Here is a 21981-nt window from a genome sequence, read left to right as displayed (position 1 = left end):
ATGTTTGAATCTGTCTTCATGTTTGTCAGCTTAATCATTGCAAACTGAGTGCTGTGTTAATTTACATCAACAACCCAATTTCTTTCATTTATCTTTTATTTATAAGTTTTTATTTTATTTAGTTGGCAGTATTATTATTGAAAGCAGAAGGTTTTATGAGTTATTGCTAATAGTGGAGATGGGTAAAGACTAGCAACTATACTTATATATACCTCACAGAAGAGTACAGTACAAAATATATCATGGAATGACCACATACATTTTTTGCTAGTTCAGCACCTAGATTTCTAAATTACGGTGTTTATGTGACATTGGTTTGTATTTTCCTAACAGTCTTCGGGTATTTTTAGAAGATGAAACATGTGTTGTATAGTACAAGAATGTTTATCTGAATCCATTCTCAATAGCAATGTATATAATCAAATTCCCTTTTAGACATTGGATCTTTGCCTTTTTTCCATTGTTATTGACAATAAAACTTCCTTCCACCCACTGTTTTCTGTTATTCCTGTCTCTTTTAATGAGAATTTTAGAGGTGATATATTTTCAGTTGTGTTAACTCTGAGGCAAGAACCCCAAATTAGAGGTATCCATATAGAAACCCACAAAAATATTGAATAGAAATAGACAGAACTGCAGTATAATTAGATTGGTAACATTAAATTCAATAAGGAAGAAGGTAGAATGTAGATGATTAAAAAATAGACAGAAGGCAATTAAGCTGTAGTAAACAATTATAAATTACTAGTTCAAGAAACTTGATTGATAAAGGAAAGAAGATAACAGCTAGAAAGAAACATATTGGTAGAATTTCTCTTACAGTGGAAGAAACTTTGTTATGTTTATAGTCTAAGAGAAAGGAGTCATTAGAGAACAAGAGATTTAAGATACAGTCAAGAAAGAGAGTTGATGGAAAGGAAAAAAGTTGATGAGGTCAGGAGCTTAGGTTGAGAGATTATCCTAAGATAGGGAAGGTTCACCTCATTTTCTGAAACAAAAAGAAAAAGTAAGGATAAATATAAAAGTGAGTTAATTTTGTAGGTTGAGACAAGCTGATGCCTTAAACTGGGTTTCACACACGCAGGCTCTGAGATTAGGATTCATATGAAGGTACCTTCTTGGGAAGTGTTTCCAGAAAAAAAATAAATAAAACAGTTTTGGGAAGTGGGGCAAGGAAGTGAGGGTGGCCAAGCAAGGGTAATGTATCAAGCAAAGTACCATGGAAACTATGTGGGTCAAACCTCAGTGTTGTCCCTATCAGAGAGCTGTATTATTTGTACTTCTGTATCTCTCAGTCTTAGTTTAGGGCTGCCCTAGTTTGGAAACTCAAATTCTCAGGCAATTCTGATTGTCAATGTGCACAGGCAAAAGTTAGTTTCAGCAACCTGAGGACAGCTCTAATCCTCAGACAAAGAAATGCAGATGCTGCCCGAGTCAGGGTGTATGAAACTGGTGAAGAGATCCAAGGGGATATGAATGTGGCACTAATAATTAGCTAGTGTCTAATATGGGTGGTTTGTCTCTTCTGATCATCTTGACTTTTTACTGAAAGAATATACTAGTTTCCTTAAATAGGCAACTTGAGAAGAATGACAAAGGTTTAAAAGATTTGAGAGGAATAGGGAAGAGGACTGGTTTACGACAAATTGAAGGATTATTGAAGAATGCTGGTATTGGAAATAATGGATTTATTGTGGGATTTTCTTCAACTGCTTTCATCAGTCTACGAGAAAACAGATTCTTTGTGGATTGATCCCAAGTAGGGTTTCTAGGCAAATACAGTGGAAGGTCATATAAACAAGGTGCTGAAAGAGTAGTCCAAGTAAATTACTTTGGATCCAGCCTTGAAATGAAAGGAAGTAACACTAGGCAAGCCCAAGAGCCTGGGTGGCAATGAAAGGATCAAAAGACTAGAACACTAATTTCAAAGAGCAAGTGGAGTAGGAGTAAAAGTTTATAAACTAGAAGAATAACAGAATAAGGTCAAACATCAAATACCATAGTTTAATATTTCTGATATAGGAGCAATTATGCATAAGATACAGGGTGTGATTGAATGGAAGAGAAAATCATAGAGATTGTGCAGATCAAATAACTATGATAGATATATTATATACACAAACAGTGAAATACTGAAAATGATGGAGGGACATGAAAAGCATAAACTTTGGTTATTGTAGCCTTGTAGTATAGTTTGAAGTGGAGTAGTGTGATGCCTCCAACTTTGTTCTTTTTGCTTAGGATTAACTATTTGGGCTCTTTTTTGGTTCCATATTAATTTTAAAATAGTTTTTTTTCTAATTATGTGAAGAATATCAGTGGTAGTTTAATGGGAATATAAATTACTTGGGGCAGTATGGCCATTTTTATGGTATTGATTCTTCCTATCCATGAACATGGTACTGGCACAAGAACAGACACATAGACCAATGGAACAGAAAAGAGAACTCAGGAAAAAGACCACACACCTACAATAATCTGATCTTTGACAAACTTGACAAAAACAAGAAATGGGGAAAGGATTTCCTATTTAATAAATAGTGCTGGGAGAACTGGCTAGCCATATGCAGAAAATTGAAACTGGACCCCTTCCTTACACCTTATACAAAAATTAACTCAGGATGGATTAAAGACTTAAATGTAAAACCAAAAACTATAAAATGAAGAAAATTCTAGAAGAAAATCTAGGTAATACCATTCAGGATATAGGCACAGGCAAACATTTCATGACAAAAACATCAAAAGCAATTGCAATAAAAGCAAAAATTGGGCCGAGCGTGGTGGTTCACGCCTGTAATCCCAACACTTTGGGAGACCAAGATGGGCGGATCATGAGGTCAAGAGATCGAGACCATCCTGGCTAACACAGTGACACCTATCTCTACTAAAAATACAAAAAATTAGCCAGGCGTGGTGGCACGTGCCTGTAGTCCCAGCTACTCAGGAGGCTGAGGCAGGAGAACGCGTGAACCTGGGAGGCAGAGCTTGCAGTGAGTGGAGATCACACCACTGCACTCCAGCCTGGGTGACAGAGCAAGACTCCATCTCAAAAAAAAAAAAAAAAAAAAAAAAAAAAAAATTGACAAATGATATCTAATTAAACTAAAGAGCTTCTCCACAACAAAAGAAACTATCATCAGAGTGAACAGACAACCTACAGAATGGGAGAAAATGTTTGCAATCTATCCATCTGACAAAGGTTTACTATATAGAGTCTACAAGGAATCTAAATAAATTTACAAGCAAAAAACCCCATTAAAAAGTGGGCAAAGGACATGAACAGACACTTCTCACAATACATTCATGTGGCCAACAAACACATGAAAAAATGCTCAACATAACTGATCACTAGAGAAATGCAAATGTCCATCAATGATAGACTGGATTAAGAAAATGTGGCACATATATACCACGGAATATTATGCAGCCATAAAAAAGGATGAGTTCATGTCCTTTGTAGTGACATGGATGAAGCTGGAAACCAACATTCTGAGCAAACTATCCCAAGGACAGAAAACCAAATACCGCATGTTCTCACTCATAGGTGAGAGTCGAACAATGAGAACACTTGGACACACAGCAGGGAACATCACATACTGGAGTCTGTTGTGGGGTGGGGGATGGGGGAGGGATAGCATTAGGAGAAGTACCTAATGTAAATGACAAGTTGATGGGTGCAGCAGACCAACACGACACATGTTTACATATGTAACAAATCTGCATGTTTTGCACATGTACCCTAGAACTTAAAGCATACTACTAATAAGAAAAGAGAAATGCAAATAAAAACTACTTTGAGATACCATCTTATGCCAGTCAGAATGGCGATTACTAAAAAGTCAAGAAACAATAGATGCTGGCGAAGTTGCAGAGGAAAAGGAATACTTTTACACTGCTGATGGGAATGTAATTAGTTCAACCATTGTGGAAGACAGTGTGGCAATTCCTCAAAGATCTAGAAGCAGAAATACCATTTGATCCAGCAATCCCACTTCTGGGTATATACCTAAAGGAATATAAATCACTTTATTATAAAGATACATGCACGTGTATGTTCATTGCACACATTGGGAGGAACAACATACACTGAGGCCTGTCCACAGTGGGTAGGGGGAAGAAGAGCATCAAGAAGAATACCTAATGAATTCTGGGCTTAATACTTAGGTGATGGGCTGATCTGTGCAGCAAACTATCATGGCACATGTTTACCTATGTAACACACCTGCACATTCTGCACATGTACCCTGGAATTAAAAAGTTGAAGAAAAAAATAGTATACAAAAAACCACAAAAAGATAAAAGTATGAACTGAGCATAGTTTCCAAATCAATGTGGGGAGGCTACAAGGAGGCAGATATAAGATTGAAAGGCAGAGAGTGATACAGATAGGAGGCATGAACCTCAAGTAAGAAGGACTGTGGTGCACTTGCATAGACAAGGCATGATTTCAATGTGGCATTGAAAAAATGAGATACTTCTCATCTTGTCTCTCAGTTGCATAATATATGGGAGTATGCACATGCCACACTTCAGAGGAAAGTTAATGAAGTAGTGTCTTCAATATAAAGCCCAATTTATTTAAGGCAAAGAGAACGGAAGAGTTTTCCTTTCGGCAACAAAAGCCAAAATTGATAAATGGGATCTAATTAAACTAAAGAGCTTCTGCACAGCAAAAGAAACTACCATCAGAGTGAGCAGGCAACCGACAGAATGGGAGAAAAGTTTTGCAATCTACTCATCTGACAAAGGGCTAATATCCAGAACCTATAAAGAACTCAAATCAAATTTACAAGAAAAAAACAAACAACCCCATCAAAAAGTGGGCAAAGGATATGAACAGACACTTCTCAAAAGAAGACATTCATACAGCCAACAGACACATAACAAAATGCTCATCATCACTCGCCATCAAAGAAATGCAAATCAAAACCACAATGAGATACCATCTCACACCAGTTAGAATGGCGATCATGAAAAAGTCAGGAAACAACAGGTGCTGGAGAGGATGTGGAGAATAGGAACACTTTTACGCTGTTGGTGGGACTGTAAACTAGTTCAACCATTGTGGAAAACAGTGTGACGATTCCTCAAGGATCTAGAACTAGAAATACCATTTGACTCAGCCATCCCATTACTGGGTATATACCCAAAGGATTATAAGTCATGCTGCTCTAAAGACACATGCACACGTATGTATATTGCAGCACTATTCACAATAGCAAAGACTTGGAATCAACCCAAATGTCCATCAGTGACAGACTGGATTAAGAAAATGTGGCACATATACACCATGGAATAGTATGCAGCCATAAAAAAGGATGAGTTCATATCCTTTGTAGGGACATGGATGCAGCTGGAAACCATCATTCTCAGCAAACTATCGCAAGAACAGAAAACAAAATACCGCATGTTCTCACTCATAGGTGGGAATTGAACAATGAGATCACTTGGACACAGGATGGGGAACATCACACACCGGGTCCTATTGTGGGGAGGGAGGAGGGGGGAGGGATAGCATTAGGAGATATACCTAATGTAAATGACGAGTTAATAGGTGCAGCACACCAACATGGCACATGTATACATATGTAACAAACCTGAACGTTGTGCACATGTACCCTAGAACTTAAAGTATAATAATAAAAAAAAAGTTGAGAGCATAGGAGAACTTGTTTTCCATAAAATGAAGGATTGAAAGGGCATGGGGGAAAGGTTTTAGAAAAGAAGGATAGTCTTGACATTATATCTCTGAGAAGAAAAGGATGCCCAGAGTTGTGTGATCATTAACTCATGAAAAAATTCACTCTTTTTTTTTCCTACAAATATTTTATTGAGTAACAGTCATGTGCTAGACTCTACTCTATGGCCCAGAGTTAGAGTTAATTTCCTGAACTAATGAAGCTTATATCCAGTGGGAGAAATGGAAATAAATAAGTACATAATGTAATTTTGGGTAGTCATAGATCCCATAAGAAAATGGAATTGGATAAGAAGGCAGAGAGATATATGAGAAAAGCATTTATGATGAGGAAAGAGCAAGTACGAAGTCCCTTAAGGCTGGGTGTTTTCAAGGAATATTAGGAAAACATGTGTGAATTGGTATGAGTAGGGGAGACCGAAAGTAGAAAGAGGTGAGGTTTCAGAGGTAGCCAGTGGTCAAATAAAGTAGATTCTTATAGGTCACGGCAAGTACTTAGGATTCTGAAAATATCCACTGGGAAAGTTTGAGAAGAGAGTGAATCTGACTTATATATATATTTTTCTAAAAAACCCTCATTCTGACTACTGTCCAGAGAATGGACTATGAGGGGGCAAGAGTTACAGCAGAGAGAGAGAAGTTAGCCATTCATTGCAGTCATGGGGGTGGTTTTGAACATCTAGGGGGCAATGAAAGTAGTGAGAAGTGATCAGAGTCTGGATCTGTTCCAAAATCAACAAGATAAGCTGATAGTTTGAATATAGGGCATGGAAGAGAGAAATCAAAGTATGGATGTGGATTGGATAGGGATGGCTTTGATATGTAAGAGAAGAGTCCTTGGTCCCATGTTCTTCTTTTTCTTCATTGATTCACTTTTTGGCTGTTTTGTTCACTGCTGTATTCCTAGAACTTAGAATGGTGCCTGGTACATAGATGATAATCCATAAATTTTGAATGAATTAATACTAAGGGTGGATTCAGTGGAGTGATAGATGAAATTACTTGATTAATATAGATAGTATAAGGGAATGATTGCTGAGGAAGTTGAGATAAAGATAATTATTGAAATGGGTTACCATAAAAGGCAGGCAGAAAAATTGAGAAAGGGTTGGAGGAATATCAGGTCAAGGGATAATTTTTTTTTCAAAATGATCGATGATATTGCATTACTTTTATGCTGCAAGGAATGAGCCAGTACAGAATGACAAACTGACAAGTGTGGGAGAGATGAGACAATAACTAAATAATATATTTGACCAGGAGACAGGAAATGGGACCCAGGGCACATGTAGGGGTGCTCACATTAGATAGGAGCAGACACTGCTGGTAACAGGGAAAAGGTTAAAGTATATGGCTGACATTCTGGTAGGTTGGTATAGTTGATATTAGGAAGAAGAGAGTGTCGTCTTTTGATTGCTTGGTAAGATAAGAAGCAAAGCTATTTGAAGAGATTCTGGGAAAAGAGTTATTTCTTCTCCTAGAGAGAAAAGAAAGTAAAATATTAGTTATCTCTGAGAGTGGGAGAGTGAGTTGGTTTGGCAAGTGCAAAAGGATCGTGGGACATTGAAGTATGTTGAAGAAAAATTAAAGAGAGGCCAGTCAGGCATTATGCAGATTTTTCCGGATATATTAAGGTGCTTATTCGTAGATGGAGAGTTGGATTTGACCAAGGTTTATGTTTTTCCAGGCAGGTACAATAGAGAATGAGAGAAACAAGTGTATTCAGGGTGTATACCAGAGAATGATTATACTGATTTTAATTATGGACTATGTATGTTATCCAAGCAGGGTAAGAAAGTAAATGAGAACATGAAGATGATGATGAGCAATTCAAAGATTGTAAGATCAATAGATTAGAAATCCATGGAGTGGGGTGGAGTGGGTGGATGCGGGTAGAAGAATTGACAGTATGAAGGCACTAGATGAAAAATGTTGGAAATATGTGGTCAGAGAGTGATTAGAGATCATGAATTTGTAATGACAAGTCTTAGGATATGGCCATGGAAGGGACAACTAGTTTAGGGTAGAACTGAGGCTCATTGGAGGAAAAGAGGTCAAATAATGGACCTGTAGTTTACAGTGACCAAAGTTTACTATATGTCAAGCTTAAGACTAATGCTATATGTGAATTAGATTATTTAATTCTTATAGCAAGAATGGATTAATTAATCCATTATTTGGATTAGAATTTTGAGTCAAATAACCTGCCCGATTTCAAATTTCTATGTGGTATATCCAGAATTGAAACTAAGATGTTTTTGTCTCCAAAACCTTTATGAATGACAGTACTTTGAGGCTAGGTGGAATTAGATGAGCTTAAATGAAACTCTGCTGACAAGTTGTGACAAACAAATGGCAGAGTTGGCTTTGTAGTCTCTGGGTAGCAACACGTGGAATGACTTTGTTCAGGTAAAGTTCTGGCAGACATCCTCATGTCATCCAAACAGGGACATCTGTAAGCATAATGTCAGTATCTGGTGGTTTCTAGGTACTGAAATAAAGAAGTTTTAGGAAATTCCAATAGAATTATTGGTTATATTGGTACCTTGTACATAGCGGATGCTCAAATGTGATAAAATGAATTTGTCTTTGGACCAGACTTATCAGAAGACTTATACCATTAGCAGGTGTTTAACTAGGCATTTTACATATGTTATCTTATATAATATTTAAAACCTTTACAAGATGGATGTTATCCCCATTTTTTATGGAAGAAGTAGCTCATTAAAGCCTAACACAACTAGTATTTGGTAGTGGCCAGTAACCTCTCAGTCTTGCAGGTTCCAAAGCCCATCCTACACCTTATCCTTCTTAACCAATTTTCCTCATTTAGGAATGTGACCTAGTTACAATACCATTCATTTATTCACTATTACGTACTGATTATTTGTCAGATATTCTTCTATGCATTGGGCATACATCTTTGAATTAAAAAAAAAAAAAACAAAATCCTCGTCCCCATTGAACTTTTCTATGTGAGAAACAAGCAAATTTTTTTCCTTTTACACACAAAGGAAGAAAAATAGGACAGACAACTGCATAGGATTTATGAGGAATGTGTGGAAGGCTTGAAATTTTAGATAGGGTGGCCAGGGAAGCCCTCAATGAAAAGATGATATTTTAATAATGCTATGAAGGAAGTGAGGGAACAAATTATGTGAAAATTGGATGGAAGAACATCCCAGGTAGAGGCGATAGCAGGTGCAAAGGCCCTGGTGCAGGAGCATACCTGACATATTTCATGAGCAGCGAAGGATGCCACAGTGGCTGAAGTGGAGTGTGTGAGACAGGAGGGTAGTAGGGGATGAGACTAGCCAGCTATTTGGAGATCAGATCATGTAGGACCTTGTAGATCATATATTTATTTATTTATTAATTGACAGATAAAATTGCATGGATTTACCATGTACAACATGATGTTTCAAGGTATATACACATTGTGGAATGACAAAATCCAGCTAATTAGCATATGCATTCTCTCTTGTAGTTATAATTTTTATGGTGACACATACAAATGATCAATAGGTATATGATAAAATTCTCAATATCACTAATCTTAAAGGAAATGTAAATCACCTCACACCTGTTAGATTGGGCATTATCAAAAAGACCAATCATGTTAGAGAGGATGTGGAGAAAAGGGACCTTCACACACTGTTGGTGGGAATGCAAATTAGCACAGCCATTATGGAAAACAATATGGAGTTCTCTCAAAAAAAAAAAAATTAAAAATAGGGCCAGGCGCAGTGGCTCATGCCTGTAATCCCAGCACTTTGGGAGGTCAAGATGGGCAGATCATGAAGTCAGGAGATCGAGACCATCCTGGCTAACATGGTGAGACCCCGTCTCTACTAAAAATTCAAAAAATTAGCTGGGCGTGGTGGCGGGCACCTGTAGTCCCAGCTACTTGGAAGGCTGAGGCAGGAGAATGGCGTGAACCCGGGAGGTGGAGCTTGCAGTGAGCCAAGATCACACCACTGCACTCCAGCCTGGGCGACAGAGCGAGACTCTGTCTTAAAATAAATAAATAAAAATAGAGTTATATGATTCAGCAATCTCACTACTGGTTATATATCCAAAGGATATTAAATTAGTATGTTGAAGAGATATATGCACTTCCATGTTAATGCAGCATTATTCACAATAACCAAGATATGAAATCAACCTAAATGTCTGTTAATGCATTAATGGATAAAGAAAATGTGGTATGTATACACAATGGAGTATTATTCAGCCTTCAAAAAGAGTGAAATATTGTCATTTGTGACAACATGGATGAACCTAGAGTATATTATGTTAAGTGAAATAAGGCATACAGAGAAAGACAGATACCTCATGATGCCACTTATATGTGGAGTAATCTAAAAAAGTGATTTCATAGAAACAGAGAGTAGAATGGTTGTTACCAGGGGCTGGAAGTCGTGGGCTGGTGTGGGTAGATGTTGACTCAAGGATACAAAATTTCAGTTATATAGGAGGAATAAGTTCAAGAGATTTCTTGTACAGCATGGTGACTAGAGTTAATAATATAATGTATTCTCAAAAAATGCTAAGAGAGTGAGGCTTTTGAAATGGGAAGAAATGGGAGGATTTTGAGCAGAGGGAAGAAATTATCTGCCTTAAACACTTTAAAAGTTCCCTCTGCCCACTGTGTAGGGTACAGACTCTAGGGGAGCAAGGACAGAGGCAGCAAAACCAGTTAAGAAGCTTTTACAATGATCTTGACAAGAGATGACAAGCTAGAGTGGTAGCAACAGAGGTAATGATCAGTGGCTTTATTTTGGATATATTTCCTTTTGAATGGAATGCCAATGAGACTTGTTAATAGATCATATGTGTGGTATGAACATTAAAGAGGAGTCAAGAATGACATTAGAGTTTCAATCAGAGCAATTGGACGTGCGGAGTCACTATTACTTGAGATGGGAAATACTGCACAGGACCAGGTCTATATATGTGTGTGGGGGTGGATATCTGAACTTCAGATTTGAAAATGTTATGTTTAAGATGCCTCTCAGACATTAGGTACAGAGCTTTGTGAGAGATATCTTGAACCTAACCTGGGTTTAAGTTTTACTTATGAGTTACAATATGAGTTTAAGATATGTGTTATCTCCTGGAACCCATATCTAGACACAAAAATAGATTTGAGGTAATATCTAGAATGAAGATATTAATTTGCAAGTCATCAACTTATAAATGATATTTTCGTCTATTTGTTTGTTCCTTGTACCTTCCTTTAGCTCTTGAGTAGGGTGAATTTGTCGGTAATCATTTGCTAATTTGACCATGCAAGTACACGTTATAATGGCCTGAGCACGTGTCATGATTATGTGTTCATGTATCACGGATAATCTCCTCTAACACCATGATTATCTGAATTTGCACAAGAGTTGTCTCCTCCTGTTTCACAGCCAATCTGCTCCTACCAAAGGCATCTGCATTTGTGCCATGGTTGGCTGTAAACTCACAGGACTTTTTTTTTTTATGTGCTGTACTTATATAAGCATACACTATGGTTGTCTACTTTTGCAACATATCCTGGCTTCTTGATTAAAACCAGCATTAGGTTTTACTTTCTGCTCGTATGTCATGGTTGTCTGAATATTTGTATGATGTTCCTTCACTGTAATTTTCATTTTATTCACCGTGGATATGTGCATTATATTTGTGTGTTCGTACATTACAAATAGCTATTTATTCACTATTGTCATCATTACCCCAAGGATATCAATTCTTCACTATGTTCACTTGCAACTATATCTTACCTTTCTGCTACAGTGGAAATTTTTTGACCATGTCGGCCTACTCATGGACCATGACCTTTTCTGTTCCTGCACCATGGTAGTCTACTTCCATAGCACTGTAGTCTGCTCCTAAACTATGTCACTAAATTCCTGTAGTATGGTTTCTATGATACATATATTCTGTGTGCATTTATCATGGTTAAGAATTGATGTACCAAATGCTTCTTCACATGTATCATGTTTGTCTATGCATATACTGTATTTGCCTCCAGCTACATGGATGTGTGATCATTTTTGAAGGCTCTTTGTTTCACTGTCACAGACATGTTATTTAGTTATGATTTCATGTAATGCTGTTGTCTTTTTTATATATCATAGTATATATCTTAGTTTTCTCTTTCCAAATCGTGGGAATTTAATTGCCTTCTATTCTTAGTGTGATAGTTAGCTGCTTACCCACCATGATAATTTGAACATAACCCATAGTGATATAGTAGAATAGCATAGCTGAACACACACTGTGGATCTCTTTGTTTACACAGCATGGCCATCTTCTCCTACACCCAGGATTGTTATTCATGGACTCATGTTTTCTAAGCATGCATCATGGCTATGTCTTATGTTCCATGGATTATTTCTACAATTTGAACTTCATATCCTAGCCCAAGTGTCTCTGTTCCTGTAGAGTAGTTGTCAATTCATGTATCATGATTATCTGAGCATTAATTCTTGTCATATGATTATACATTAAGGTCTGCTAAAGCACTGTGGATGTTTGAGCATATATCATGGTTACTGCCCTTACCATGGAAGTTACTTGTGCTCAGAGTTGTCTGATCATGCACCATCTTTTCTTACTCATATACTATGGTTTTTGGAACAGTACCATTCCTGTATACTCCTATAAAATGTCCATCAACTCTTTTATTGTTCATGAACCATGGATGTCACAGCTCATATATTAGGTTGACCTAAGAAATTGCTTTCTTTGGTAAAACCAAAATTTTGAAATATTGGCAATTTCATATGGTGCAATCTAATACTATGATTATCTCTATCTCTAATGTTGACACTTCATCATGTCATAAGTCTATCTTCTCCATTGTTGTAGTTTTTCGTATGCCTATACCAGATTCATGAAAACAGCTTAATATAGATCCAGTGGCTGCTTTTTTGAGGCATGTGGGATGAATTTAAAAGGACTTTTGTTCTTAATCTCTCACCAACCAGAATAGCTCCTTAATGTGCATCTGTTTTACATATTGGTCTCTTGTATAAACTTTCTTGAAAAAAAAAACCAGTTGTATATCTCTCCATTTTCTCTGAAAATTAATCCACTGATATGACTGGAAAAGGGTATGTTGTTGGGTCAGAGTTAGGTCTCCTTCAAGTTCTCAGTATCTCATATTCAAAGAAGCCACACAAATTAGAGGTAGTAAGTAACCATCACTTTATTCGCTACTTTCTTAACCCCGTGCCTTGGGTAGATCTCCACTGATCCAGAGTTCATAAAACAGCCTTCCTTATAGGGAATTCCAAATTGCTAATTCTATCACCAGTATAATTTGCTGACCTCTTAGATATTTCAGTGTCAGGAAGTAGGCTTGGATCTCTCTTTATGTTGTGGCCCCCATCGAAAGGAACAAGTTTGCTTTCAAATATCTCTTTATGGGGAAATACTGCATTTTTATTCAAGACACATGATGTCTCATTATTCAGTATTTTCTCAACCTAATTTAGAGGAAACAGTCTATCCACTTCGGGCCATTTAATCTTTTGGAAAATCGTTTAACTCTATGAAGATGGGAATCAATCCCAAAAATGCTATAAATGACTCCAGGTCTTAATATACTAGGATACTAGGATTCTCTACAATATTACACAGTTAACCAAGGCAAAGGACTTTGTAACACTAAAGATCAAATAGGGGATTGGAGGGAAATAAAATGAAGACGTGAGAGAATATTTTTAAGATCTTGGATTGTAAGAGGTAACCCAAGCTGAGGGAAGTTCTGTGATTCACCTGATCACATGGGGTGAAGCCAAGGAAAGAGATGTTGCAGTAACCTCAGACTCCTGATTACTGACTTAGGGCTCTTTGCACTACTCCATGCATCCTTTCTTGGATGGGCTCTGGTATATTTAGCAGAAAGTTATATTGGGAGTGATTTTGGTGGCATTGACAAGCTGGGAAAAGGGGACTATTGAATTAAGCACTGAGTAACTAGACACTAGAGAAGTTAAATGACTCTAATGGAGTTTAATAACATCTCTTTCTCTCTTTTTTTACCTCTTTCTCCTCTCGCCCTTTGTTTTCTACTCCCTACCTCTTATCCCTTATCTAAACTGTGACTCTCACAGGTCTCTCCAAGTTTGTGCCTAAGAAGATGATAATCACACAAATGAGTCACTATTACATGACCAGCCTTGGGATTCTTTTCCTGATTAATATTCTCCCTGGAACCACTGGTCAAGGGGAATCAAGACGACAAGAACCTGGGGACTTTGTGAAGCAGGACATTGGCGGGTAAGAACCCCTAACTCTTAGGATGAAAGAAGACAATGATAAATGTTTGCCTCAGACCAAAACTTCTGGATTTTCCCCTGGTTGAACCCAAGTACTCTGGTCTCTGATACTTATACATTACATTATATTTAGAAAAAAGGTCATAGGCTCAGACTCTCAAAGTAGAAAGAGATCTCAAAGTTTTTTCTTCTTTTTTAAATTTTTTTATTTATTATTATTATTATACTTTAAGTTCTAGGGTACATGTGCATAACGTGCAGGTTTGTTACATATGTATACTTGTGCCATGTTGCTGTGCTGCACCCATCAACTCGTCAGCACCCATCAACTCGTCATTTACATCAGGTATAACTCCCAATGCAATCCCTCCCCCCTCCCCCCTCCCCATGATAGGCCCCGGTGTGTGATGTTCCCCTTCCCGAGTCCAAGTGATCTCATTGTTCAGTTCCCACCTATGAGTGAGAACATGCGGTGTTTGGTTTTGTGTTCTTGTGATAGTTTGCTGAGAATGATGGTTTCCAGCTGCACCATGTCCCTACAAAGAACACAAACTCATCCTTTTTTATGGCTGCATAGTATTCCATGGTGTATATGTGCCACATTTTCTTAATCCAATCTGTCACTGATGGACATTTGGGTTGATTCCAAGTCTTTGCTATTGTGAATAGTGCCACAATAAACATACGTGTGCATGTGTCTTTATAGCAGCATGATTTATAATCCTTTGGGTATATACCCAGTAATGGGATGGCTGGGTCATATGGTACATCTAGTTCTAGATCCTTGAGGAATCGCCATACTGTTTTCCATAATGGTTGAACTAGTTTACAATCCCACCAACAGTGTAAAAGTGTTCCTATTTCTCCACATCCTCTCCAGCACCTGTTGTTTCCTGACTTTTTAATGATCGCCATTCTAACTGGTGTGAGATGGTATCTCATTGTGGTTTTGATTTGCATTTCTCTGATGGCCAGTGATGATGAGCATTTTTTCATGTGTCTATTGGCTGTATGAATGTCTTCTTTTGAGAAATGTCTGTTCATATCCTTTGCCCACTTTTTGATGGGGTTAAAACCCTAGAGGAAAACCTAGGTAGTACCATTCAGGGCATAGGCATGGGCAAAGACTTCATGTCTAAAACACCAAAAGCAGTGGCAACAAAAGCCAAAATTGACAAATGGGATCTCATTAAACTAAAGAGCTTCTGCACAGCAAAAGAAACTACCATCAGAGTGAACAGGCAACCTACAGAATGGGAGAAAATTTTTGCAATCTACTCATCTGACAAAGGGCTAATATCCAGAACCTACAAAGAACTCAAACAAATTTACAAGGAAAAAACAAAGTTTTTTCTTCTTAGACAATACCCTGGCCCAGGCTTGAATCACCTCTGTAATATCTTAAAAATAGTTCTTTTACTCTCAATTTTATCTCTCCTCTCTTAGATCTTCAACATTTTCCTTTTTATTGGCTGTGGCTCATTAGCATTTAAACATGATAATGTTTAAGAATAACTCAACTTAAATTTAAAAATCTTTTCTCCAGATACTGCCTTAATTATTTACTCCCATTCATAGCCATATTTCTTGAAGGAGTGGTATCCTTCATTGCATCTATTTACCTCTCACACATTCATTCACTTGCTGCCATCTGGCTTCCAACCCAATGACTCTAAGGCAACTTCTGCAGCCAAGATGGCCAATGTTGGTTCCGTTGCTGAAACGAACACTTGTCTGTTCTTACGTTCCAATATTGTTGACTTCTCCATCCTTAACTTCATTTTATTGTGAAATAAAAATACACATAGAAACATGCATAAAATATAAACATATAGTTTAATAATAATTCTCTTTGGCTTCAGAGACACTACAATTCTCTGGAATTTTGATTGGGTTCTCTAGAAACAGGGTATGAAACAAGGATTCTTGAGCAAATGATTTATTGAGAGGTCAGTTTCAACAGAAACCTGTAAGGAAGTAAGGGATGGAAGATAGGGAAAGAGAAGAAGTGAAACAAAGGTGCAGCCTCAATTTGACCTCATGAGGAGAAATGGGGCATAAATGGCACTAAAATATTTGTCCTACCTTGAGGCAAGGGACCCAGGCTTGTGTACTCTCACCTCAATTAGTCTTTACCTATGGATCCCCTGGAGAAAGGCATAGTCTTCCAGACATTTTAGGTGAGGCGACTCCCTTCCACAGATAGTAATTTTCCAAAGTGGCTGCAGGATAATTTCACTGGCCCAGTAAAAGGGATCCGAGAATAGTATTATACCAATAGTAAATACTACATCTGATTTTCTTTATACTTTTACGACTATGCTTTCTGCAATATTTTCCACAATACTACACAGGAACATCAAAGACCTTTGTGATATAAAGATCTTTTTTAGTCTTCTTTTGTTCACCCCTCAGGTGTTTGTGTTTTTCCTTGTTTTGTTCTAGGCACACTTCTTATCCTACAGATCCCCTGAGTGATTTTATCCATTTCTATGATGTAATTACCTTATATATGTAAATGCCAATGACTCCCATCTCAATCTTCATTCCAGACTTCTCTTGAATGTCAGACTTCTATATCCAACTGTCTACTGAACATGCCCACTTGGCTATTCTACACACTTCTTAAACTAAGCATGCCCATTGTATTTAATTATCTTCATCTCCCTCCCCCACCCTAAAGAACAAACATAACAAAACAAACAACAAACAGACAAAAATATTCCTCTTCCATTTTTTTTTCCTGTTTTAGTCAGTGGTACCACTATGTACCCAGTTGTTCAAGCCAGAAACTTGGAATCATTTTTGCCGGTTTTCTACCCTTTACTCTCCAGATCGACTCAATCACCAAGATTTGTCATTTCTACCTCCCATATCTCTTGGATTCATCTACTTTTTTCCAACTTTTCTGCTAGCACCCTAGTTTAGTCTGATGTTGTCTCCCACTTGGACCACTGCACGAACCTTGTCTTACTTCCTAAAATCTTGTTTCCATCCAAACTAACCTCCACCCTGTAACTATTTTTTCCTATAATGCATGTTTGGCCATACCTACCCTATTTAGAGCCCTTTCATGGTTTTCTGTTGTCCCTATAATAAGGTACAAACTCCTTAACATGATTTTATAAAACCCATTAGGACCCAGCTTCTGCCCACCTTGCTAGCCTTATTTCTTAGTCTTTCTGCCACCAAACTCTGTTATTCAGCAATGTTGAACTCCTTTTAGACTTTAAAATCCCTTCTCATCCAAGGAATATCATTACTAGAAATGACTTCTTAGTCCTGCAATATTTCAATATTACACAAGGTATTTTATTCCTTGGTAGTGACTTTTTTCTTTTTGATTTTACATTTGGCTATTGTCCTATATTCTTGGAAGCATGCATCTTGAAGTAGGAAGTATTCCTAATTATTTTTGCAGGGTTGATTATCTTAATGTACTCTGAGTCTTTTCATCTTATATCAGCATTTTTACAGTAATCTCTGTGGCTGAGGCTGCAGAACTGGGCTTGTATGTCCTTAGAATCTTGGTATATAAGACTCTTTTTGTTCTTTCTTCCAAAATGGAAAATAAAACCAGTTCTGTTTTGTTAACTCCTCATGTATTTCACTTCACTGGGACATGACAGATTCTAAATAAGATGAAGGTTCTAAATAAATGAACCTTACCACTTCAAGTGTTAAAGCCTTTTACATTTTAACTCTGATAATACAGTGTTCTAAAAATATATTGCATATTTTCTTATAATCCTAAACAAGGATTTTTTAAAAAGAATAGTCCCATTTCTTTGTGACTTTTGGTCATCATAAAGAAAATTCATGGTTGCATGCCATGGCACATGCCTATAGTCACAGCTACTTGGGCGGCTGATACAGAAGGATCTCTTGAGCCCAGGAGTTCAAGGCCAGCCATGGCCACACAGTGAGACTTTATCTCTAAAACAAACAAACAGAAACAAACAAAAAACTCTCAAGCACATGTTCATTATATTCATTTGAATCTTTTATTCTTTCTTTTTTTTTTTTTTTTTTTTGGAGATGGAGTCTCACTCTGTTACCCAGGCTGGAGTGCAATGGCATGATCTCGGCTCACTGCAACTTCTGCGTCCTGAGTGCAAGCAGCTGGGATTACAGGCATGTGCCACCACGCCCGGCTGATATTTATATTTTTAGTAGAGATGAGGTTTCACCATGTTGGTCAGTCTGATCTCGAACTCCTGACCTTGTGATCTGCCCACCTCGGCCTTCCAAAGTCCTGGGATTACAGGTGTGAGCCACTGCGCCTGGCCAGTGTTAGTTCTTACGTCCCGTCTCCTGTTTACAATGGTTTGTTGGCATCCTGTTGTTGCTTAGAAAACCAGGTTTGTTACATATGTATACTTGTGCCTTGTTGGTGTGCTGCACCCATCAACTCGTCATTTACATCAGGTATAACTCCCAATGCAATCCCTCCCCCCTCCCCCCTCCCCCCTCCCCATGATAGGCCCCGGTGTGTGATGTTCCCCTTCCTGAGTCCGAGTGATCTCATTGTTCAGTTCCCACCTATGAGTGAGAACATGCGGTGTTTGGTTTTCTGTTCTTGTGATAGTTTGCTAAGAATGATGGTTTCCAGCTGCATCCATGTCCCTACAAAGGACACAAACTCAGTTATGCACATGTACCCTACAACTTAAAGTATAATAATAATAAATAAATTAAAAAAAAAAAAAAAAAAGAAAACCAGATAGCCTAGGTTTTCAGTAATTATGTCAAGGAGGAGGCCAAGAAATCCTACCTGAAAAAGCAGAGTGAAGTGCTTGATTTTAATAAAGAGGCAATACAATCATTGCATGTTTTCTTTCTTTCTTTCTTTCTTTCTTTCTTTCTTTCTTTCTTTCTTTCTTTCTTTCTTTCTTTCTTTCTTTCTTTCTTTCTTTCTTTCTTTCTTTCTTTCCTTCCTTCCTTCCTTCCTTCCTTCCTTCCTTCTCTCTCTCTCTCTCTCTCTCTCTCTCTCTTTCTTTCTTTCTTTCTTTTCTTTCTTTGTTTCTTTCTCAGGGTCTTACTCTGCTACCCAGGCTGGAATGCAGTGATATGATCATAGCTCATTGTAACTTCAAACTTTCAAACTCCCGGGCTCACATGATCACATAATCCTCCTGCCTGGGCCTCCTGAGTAGCTGGGACTACAGGTATAAGCCACCACACACGGCTAATTTTTAACATTATTTTGTAGAGATAGGGTCTCACTGTCTTGCCCAGGCTGATCTCAAACTCCTGACCTCAAAAGATCTTCCCACATTGTCCTCCCAAGGTATTGGTATTACAGGTGTGGGCCACCACACCTGATCTCTGTTTCTTGAATTAGAAACACTTTTTTTCTTTACTTTCCTCCAAGCCCAGTGCAATTAATACTTTTGAGGCACGAGACTACTAAAATCATGGCTCAAATATTAGGGTTGTTTTCTCCCGAATGTCTTTTGAGTAAATAATGAAATTAAGGTAGAAATAAAGAAATTTCTTGAAAGTAATGAGAACAAAGATACAAATACCAGAATCTCCGGGACATGGCTAAAGAGTGCTAAGAGGGAAGTTTATAGCACTAAATGCCCAAGTCAAAAAGTTACACAGATCTCAAATTAACAACCTAATGTCACACCTAGAGGAACTGGAGAACCAAGAGGAAACCAACCCCAAAGCTAGCAAAAGACAAGAAATAACAAAAATCAGAGCTGAACTGAAGGAAATTGAGATGCACAAAAACATACAAAAGATTAAGTCCAGGGGTGTGTTCTTTGAAAGAACGAATAAGATGGATAGACCACTAGTTATTCTAATAAAGAGAAAAAGAAAAGATCCAAATAAACACAATCAGAAATAACAAAGAGGCTACTGACCCCAGAGAAATACAGAAAACCCTCAGAGACTACTATGAACATCTCTATGTGCACAAACTAGAAAACCTAGAAGAAATGGATAAATTCCTGGAAACATGCAACTTCCTAAGACTGAACCAGGAAGAAATTGAATCCCTGAACAGACCAATAACAAGTTCCAAAATTGAATCAGTAACAAAAAGCATACCAATCAGAAAAAGTCTAGGAACAAATGAATTCACAAATTCTACCAGATGTATAAAGAAGAACTGGTACCATTCCTACTGCAACTATTCCAAATAATTCAGGAGGAAGAACTCCTCCTTAACTCATTCTATGAGACCAGCATCATCCTGACACCAAAACCTGGTAGAGACACAACAAAAAAGAAAACTTTTGGCTAATATCCTTGAGGAACATAGATGCAAAAATCCTCAATAAAATGTAGCAAACCAAATCCAGTAGCATACCAAAAATTGAATCCACCATGATCAAGTAGACTTTATGCCTGGGATGCAAGGTTCATTCAACATATGCAAATCAATAAATGTGATTCACCACGTAAGTAGAACTAAAAACAAAAACACACATAATTATCTCAGTAGATGCATAAAAGGCTTTTGATAAAAATCAACATTATTTCATTAAAACAAAGGACTACAGGTATAAACCACCACCCAAACCAGGCATTGAAGGAACATACTTCAAAATAATAAGGACATCTATGAAAAAACCCACAGCCAACAGCATACTGAATGGGCAAAAGCTGGAAGCATTCCTCTTGAAAGGCAGAACAAGACATGGATGCCCTCTCTCACTACTCCTATTCAACATGGTACTGAAGTCCTAGCCAGAGCAATCAGGCAAGAGAAAGATATAAAAGGCATACCAATTAAAAGATAGGGAGTCTAACTATCTCTGTTTGCAGACAATATGATTATATACCCAGAAAAGTCTCTGCCTAAAAGCTCCTTGATCTGATTTTAAAACTTCGGCAAAGTTTCAGGATGCAAAATTAATGTACAAAAATCAGTAGCATCATACACCAACAACATCCAAGCTGAGAGCCAAATCAAAAACACAATCCCATTCATGATAGCCATAAAAGAATAAAATACCTGTGAATACAGGTAACCAGGGTGGTGAAAGAGCTCTACAATAAGCATTACAACACACTGCTCAAAGAAATCAGAGATGACATAAACAAATGAAAAAAATTCCATGAGCATGGATAGGAATAATCAATATTGTTAAAATGGCCATACTTCCAAAAGCAATTTATAGATTCAATGCTACTCCTATCAAACTACCAATGGCATTCTTTATAGAACTAGAAAAAAACTATTTTAAAATGTATATGGAACCCCAAAAGAGCCCAAATAGCCAAGGTAATCCTAAGCAAAAAGAACAAAGCTAGAGACATCACACTACCTGACTTCAAACTATACTATGGGGCGACAGTAAACAAAACAGCATGGTACTGGTACAAAAATAGACACATAGACCAAGGGAACAGAATAGAGAGCCCAGAAATAATGCGACAGACCTACAAACATCTGATCTTTCACAACGTTGACAAAAGCAAGCAATGGGGAAAGAAATCCCTATTCAATAAATGGTGCTGGGAAGGTGGATTAAAGACTTACATGTCAAACCTAAAACTACAAAAACCCTGGAAGACAATCTAGAAAATATCATTCTAGACATAGGACCTGGCAAAAATTTCATGATGAAGACATGAAAAGCAATCTCAGGAAACCCAAAAATTGACAAATGGAACCTAATAAAATGAAAGAACTTCTGCACAGCAAAAGAAACTATCAAGGGAGTAGATAGACAATCTACAGAATGGAAGAAAATATTTGTTAATGGCCGGGCGCGGTGGCTCAAGCCTGTAATCCCAGCACTTTGGGAGGCCGAGACGTGCGGATCACGAGGTCAGGAGATCGAGACCATCCTGGCGAACACGGTGAAACCCCGTCTCTACTAAAAAATACAAAAAAAAAAAACTAGCCGGGCAAGGTGGCGGTCGCCTGTAGTCCCAGCTACTAGGGAGGCTGAGGCAGGAGAATGGCGTGAACCCGGGAGGCGGAGCTTGCCGTGAGCCGAGATCGCGCCACTGCACTCCAGCCTGGGTGACAGAGCGAGACTCTGTCTC

The 21981-nt window shown here is 37.8% G+C and overlaps 1 protein-coding gene across 1 annotated transcript in view; it reads left to right on the top strand.

Annotated features, from left to right (window-relative positions):
* The window catches only part of GABRA3 (gamma-aminobutyric acid type A receptor subunit alpha3), a 285447-nt gene that overhangs the window by 79139 nt on the left and 184327 nt on the right, over positions 1 to 21981 (top strand). Inside the window, exon 2 of the mRNA XM_028841928.2 lies at positions 13807 to 13972. Coding sequence (XP_028697761.1) covers positions 13833 to 13972 — 140 coding nt within the window. The 5' untranslated portion in view covers positions 13807 to 13832. The remainder of the gene's footprint in view (positions 1 to 13806; positions 13973 to 21981) is intronic.

The sequence above is a fragment of the Macaca mulatta genome, chromosome X (assembly GCF_049350105.2).
Source record: "Macaca mulatta isolate MMU2019108-1 chromosome X, T2T-MMU8v2.0, whole genome shotgun sequence".
Classification (NCBI taxonomy): domain Eukaryota; kingdom Metazoa; phylum Chordata; class Mammalia; order Primates; family Cercopithecidae; genus Macaca; species Macaca mulatta.
Note: the sequence above shows the minus strand (reverse complement) of the source record. Positions and strands in the feature narration are given on the sequence as shown.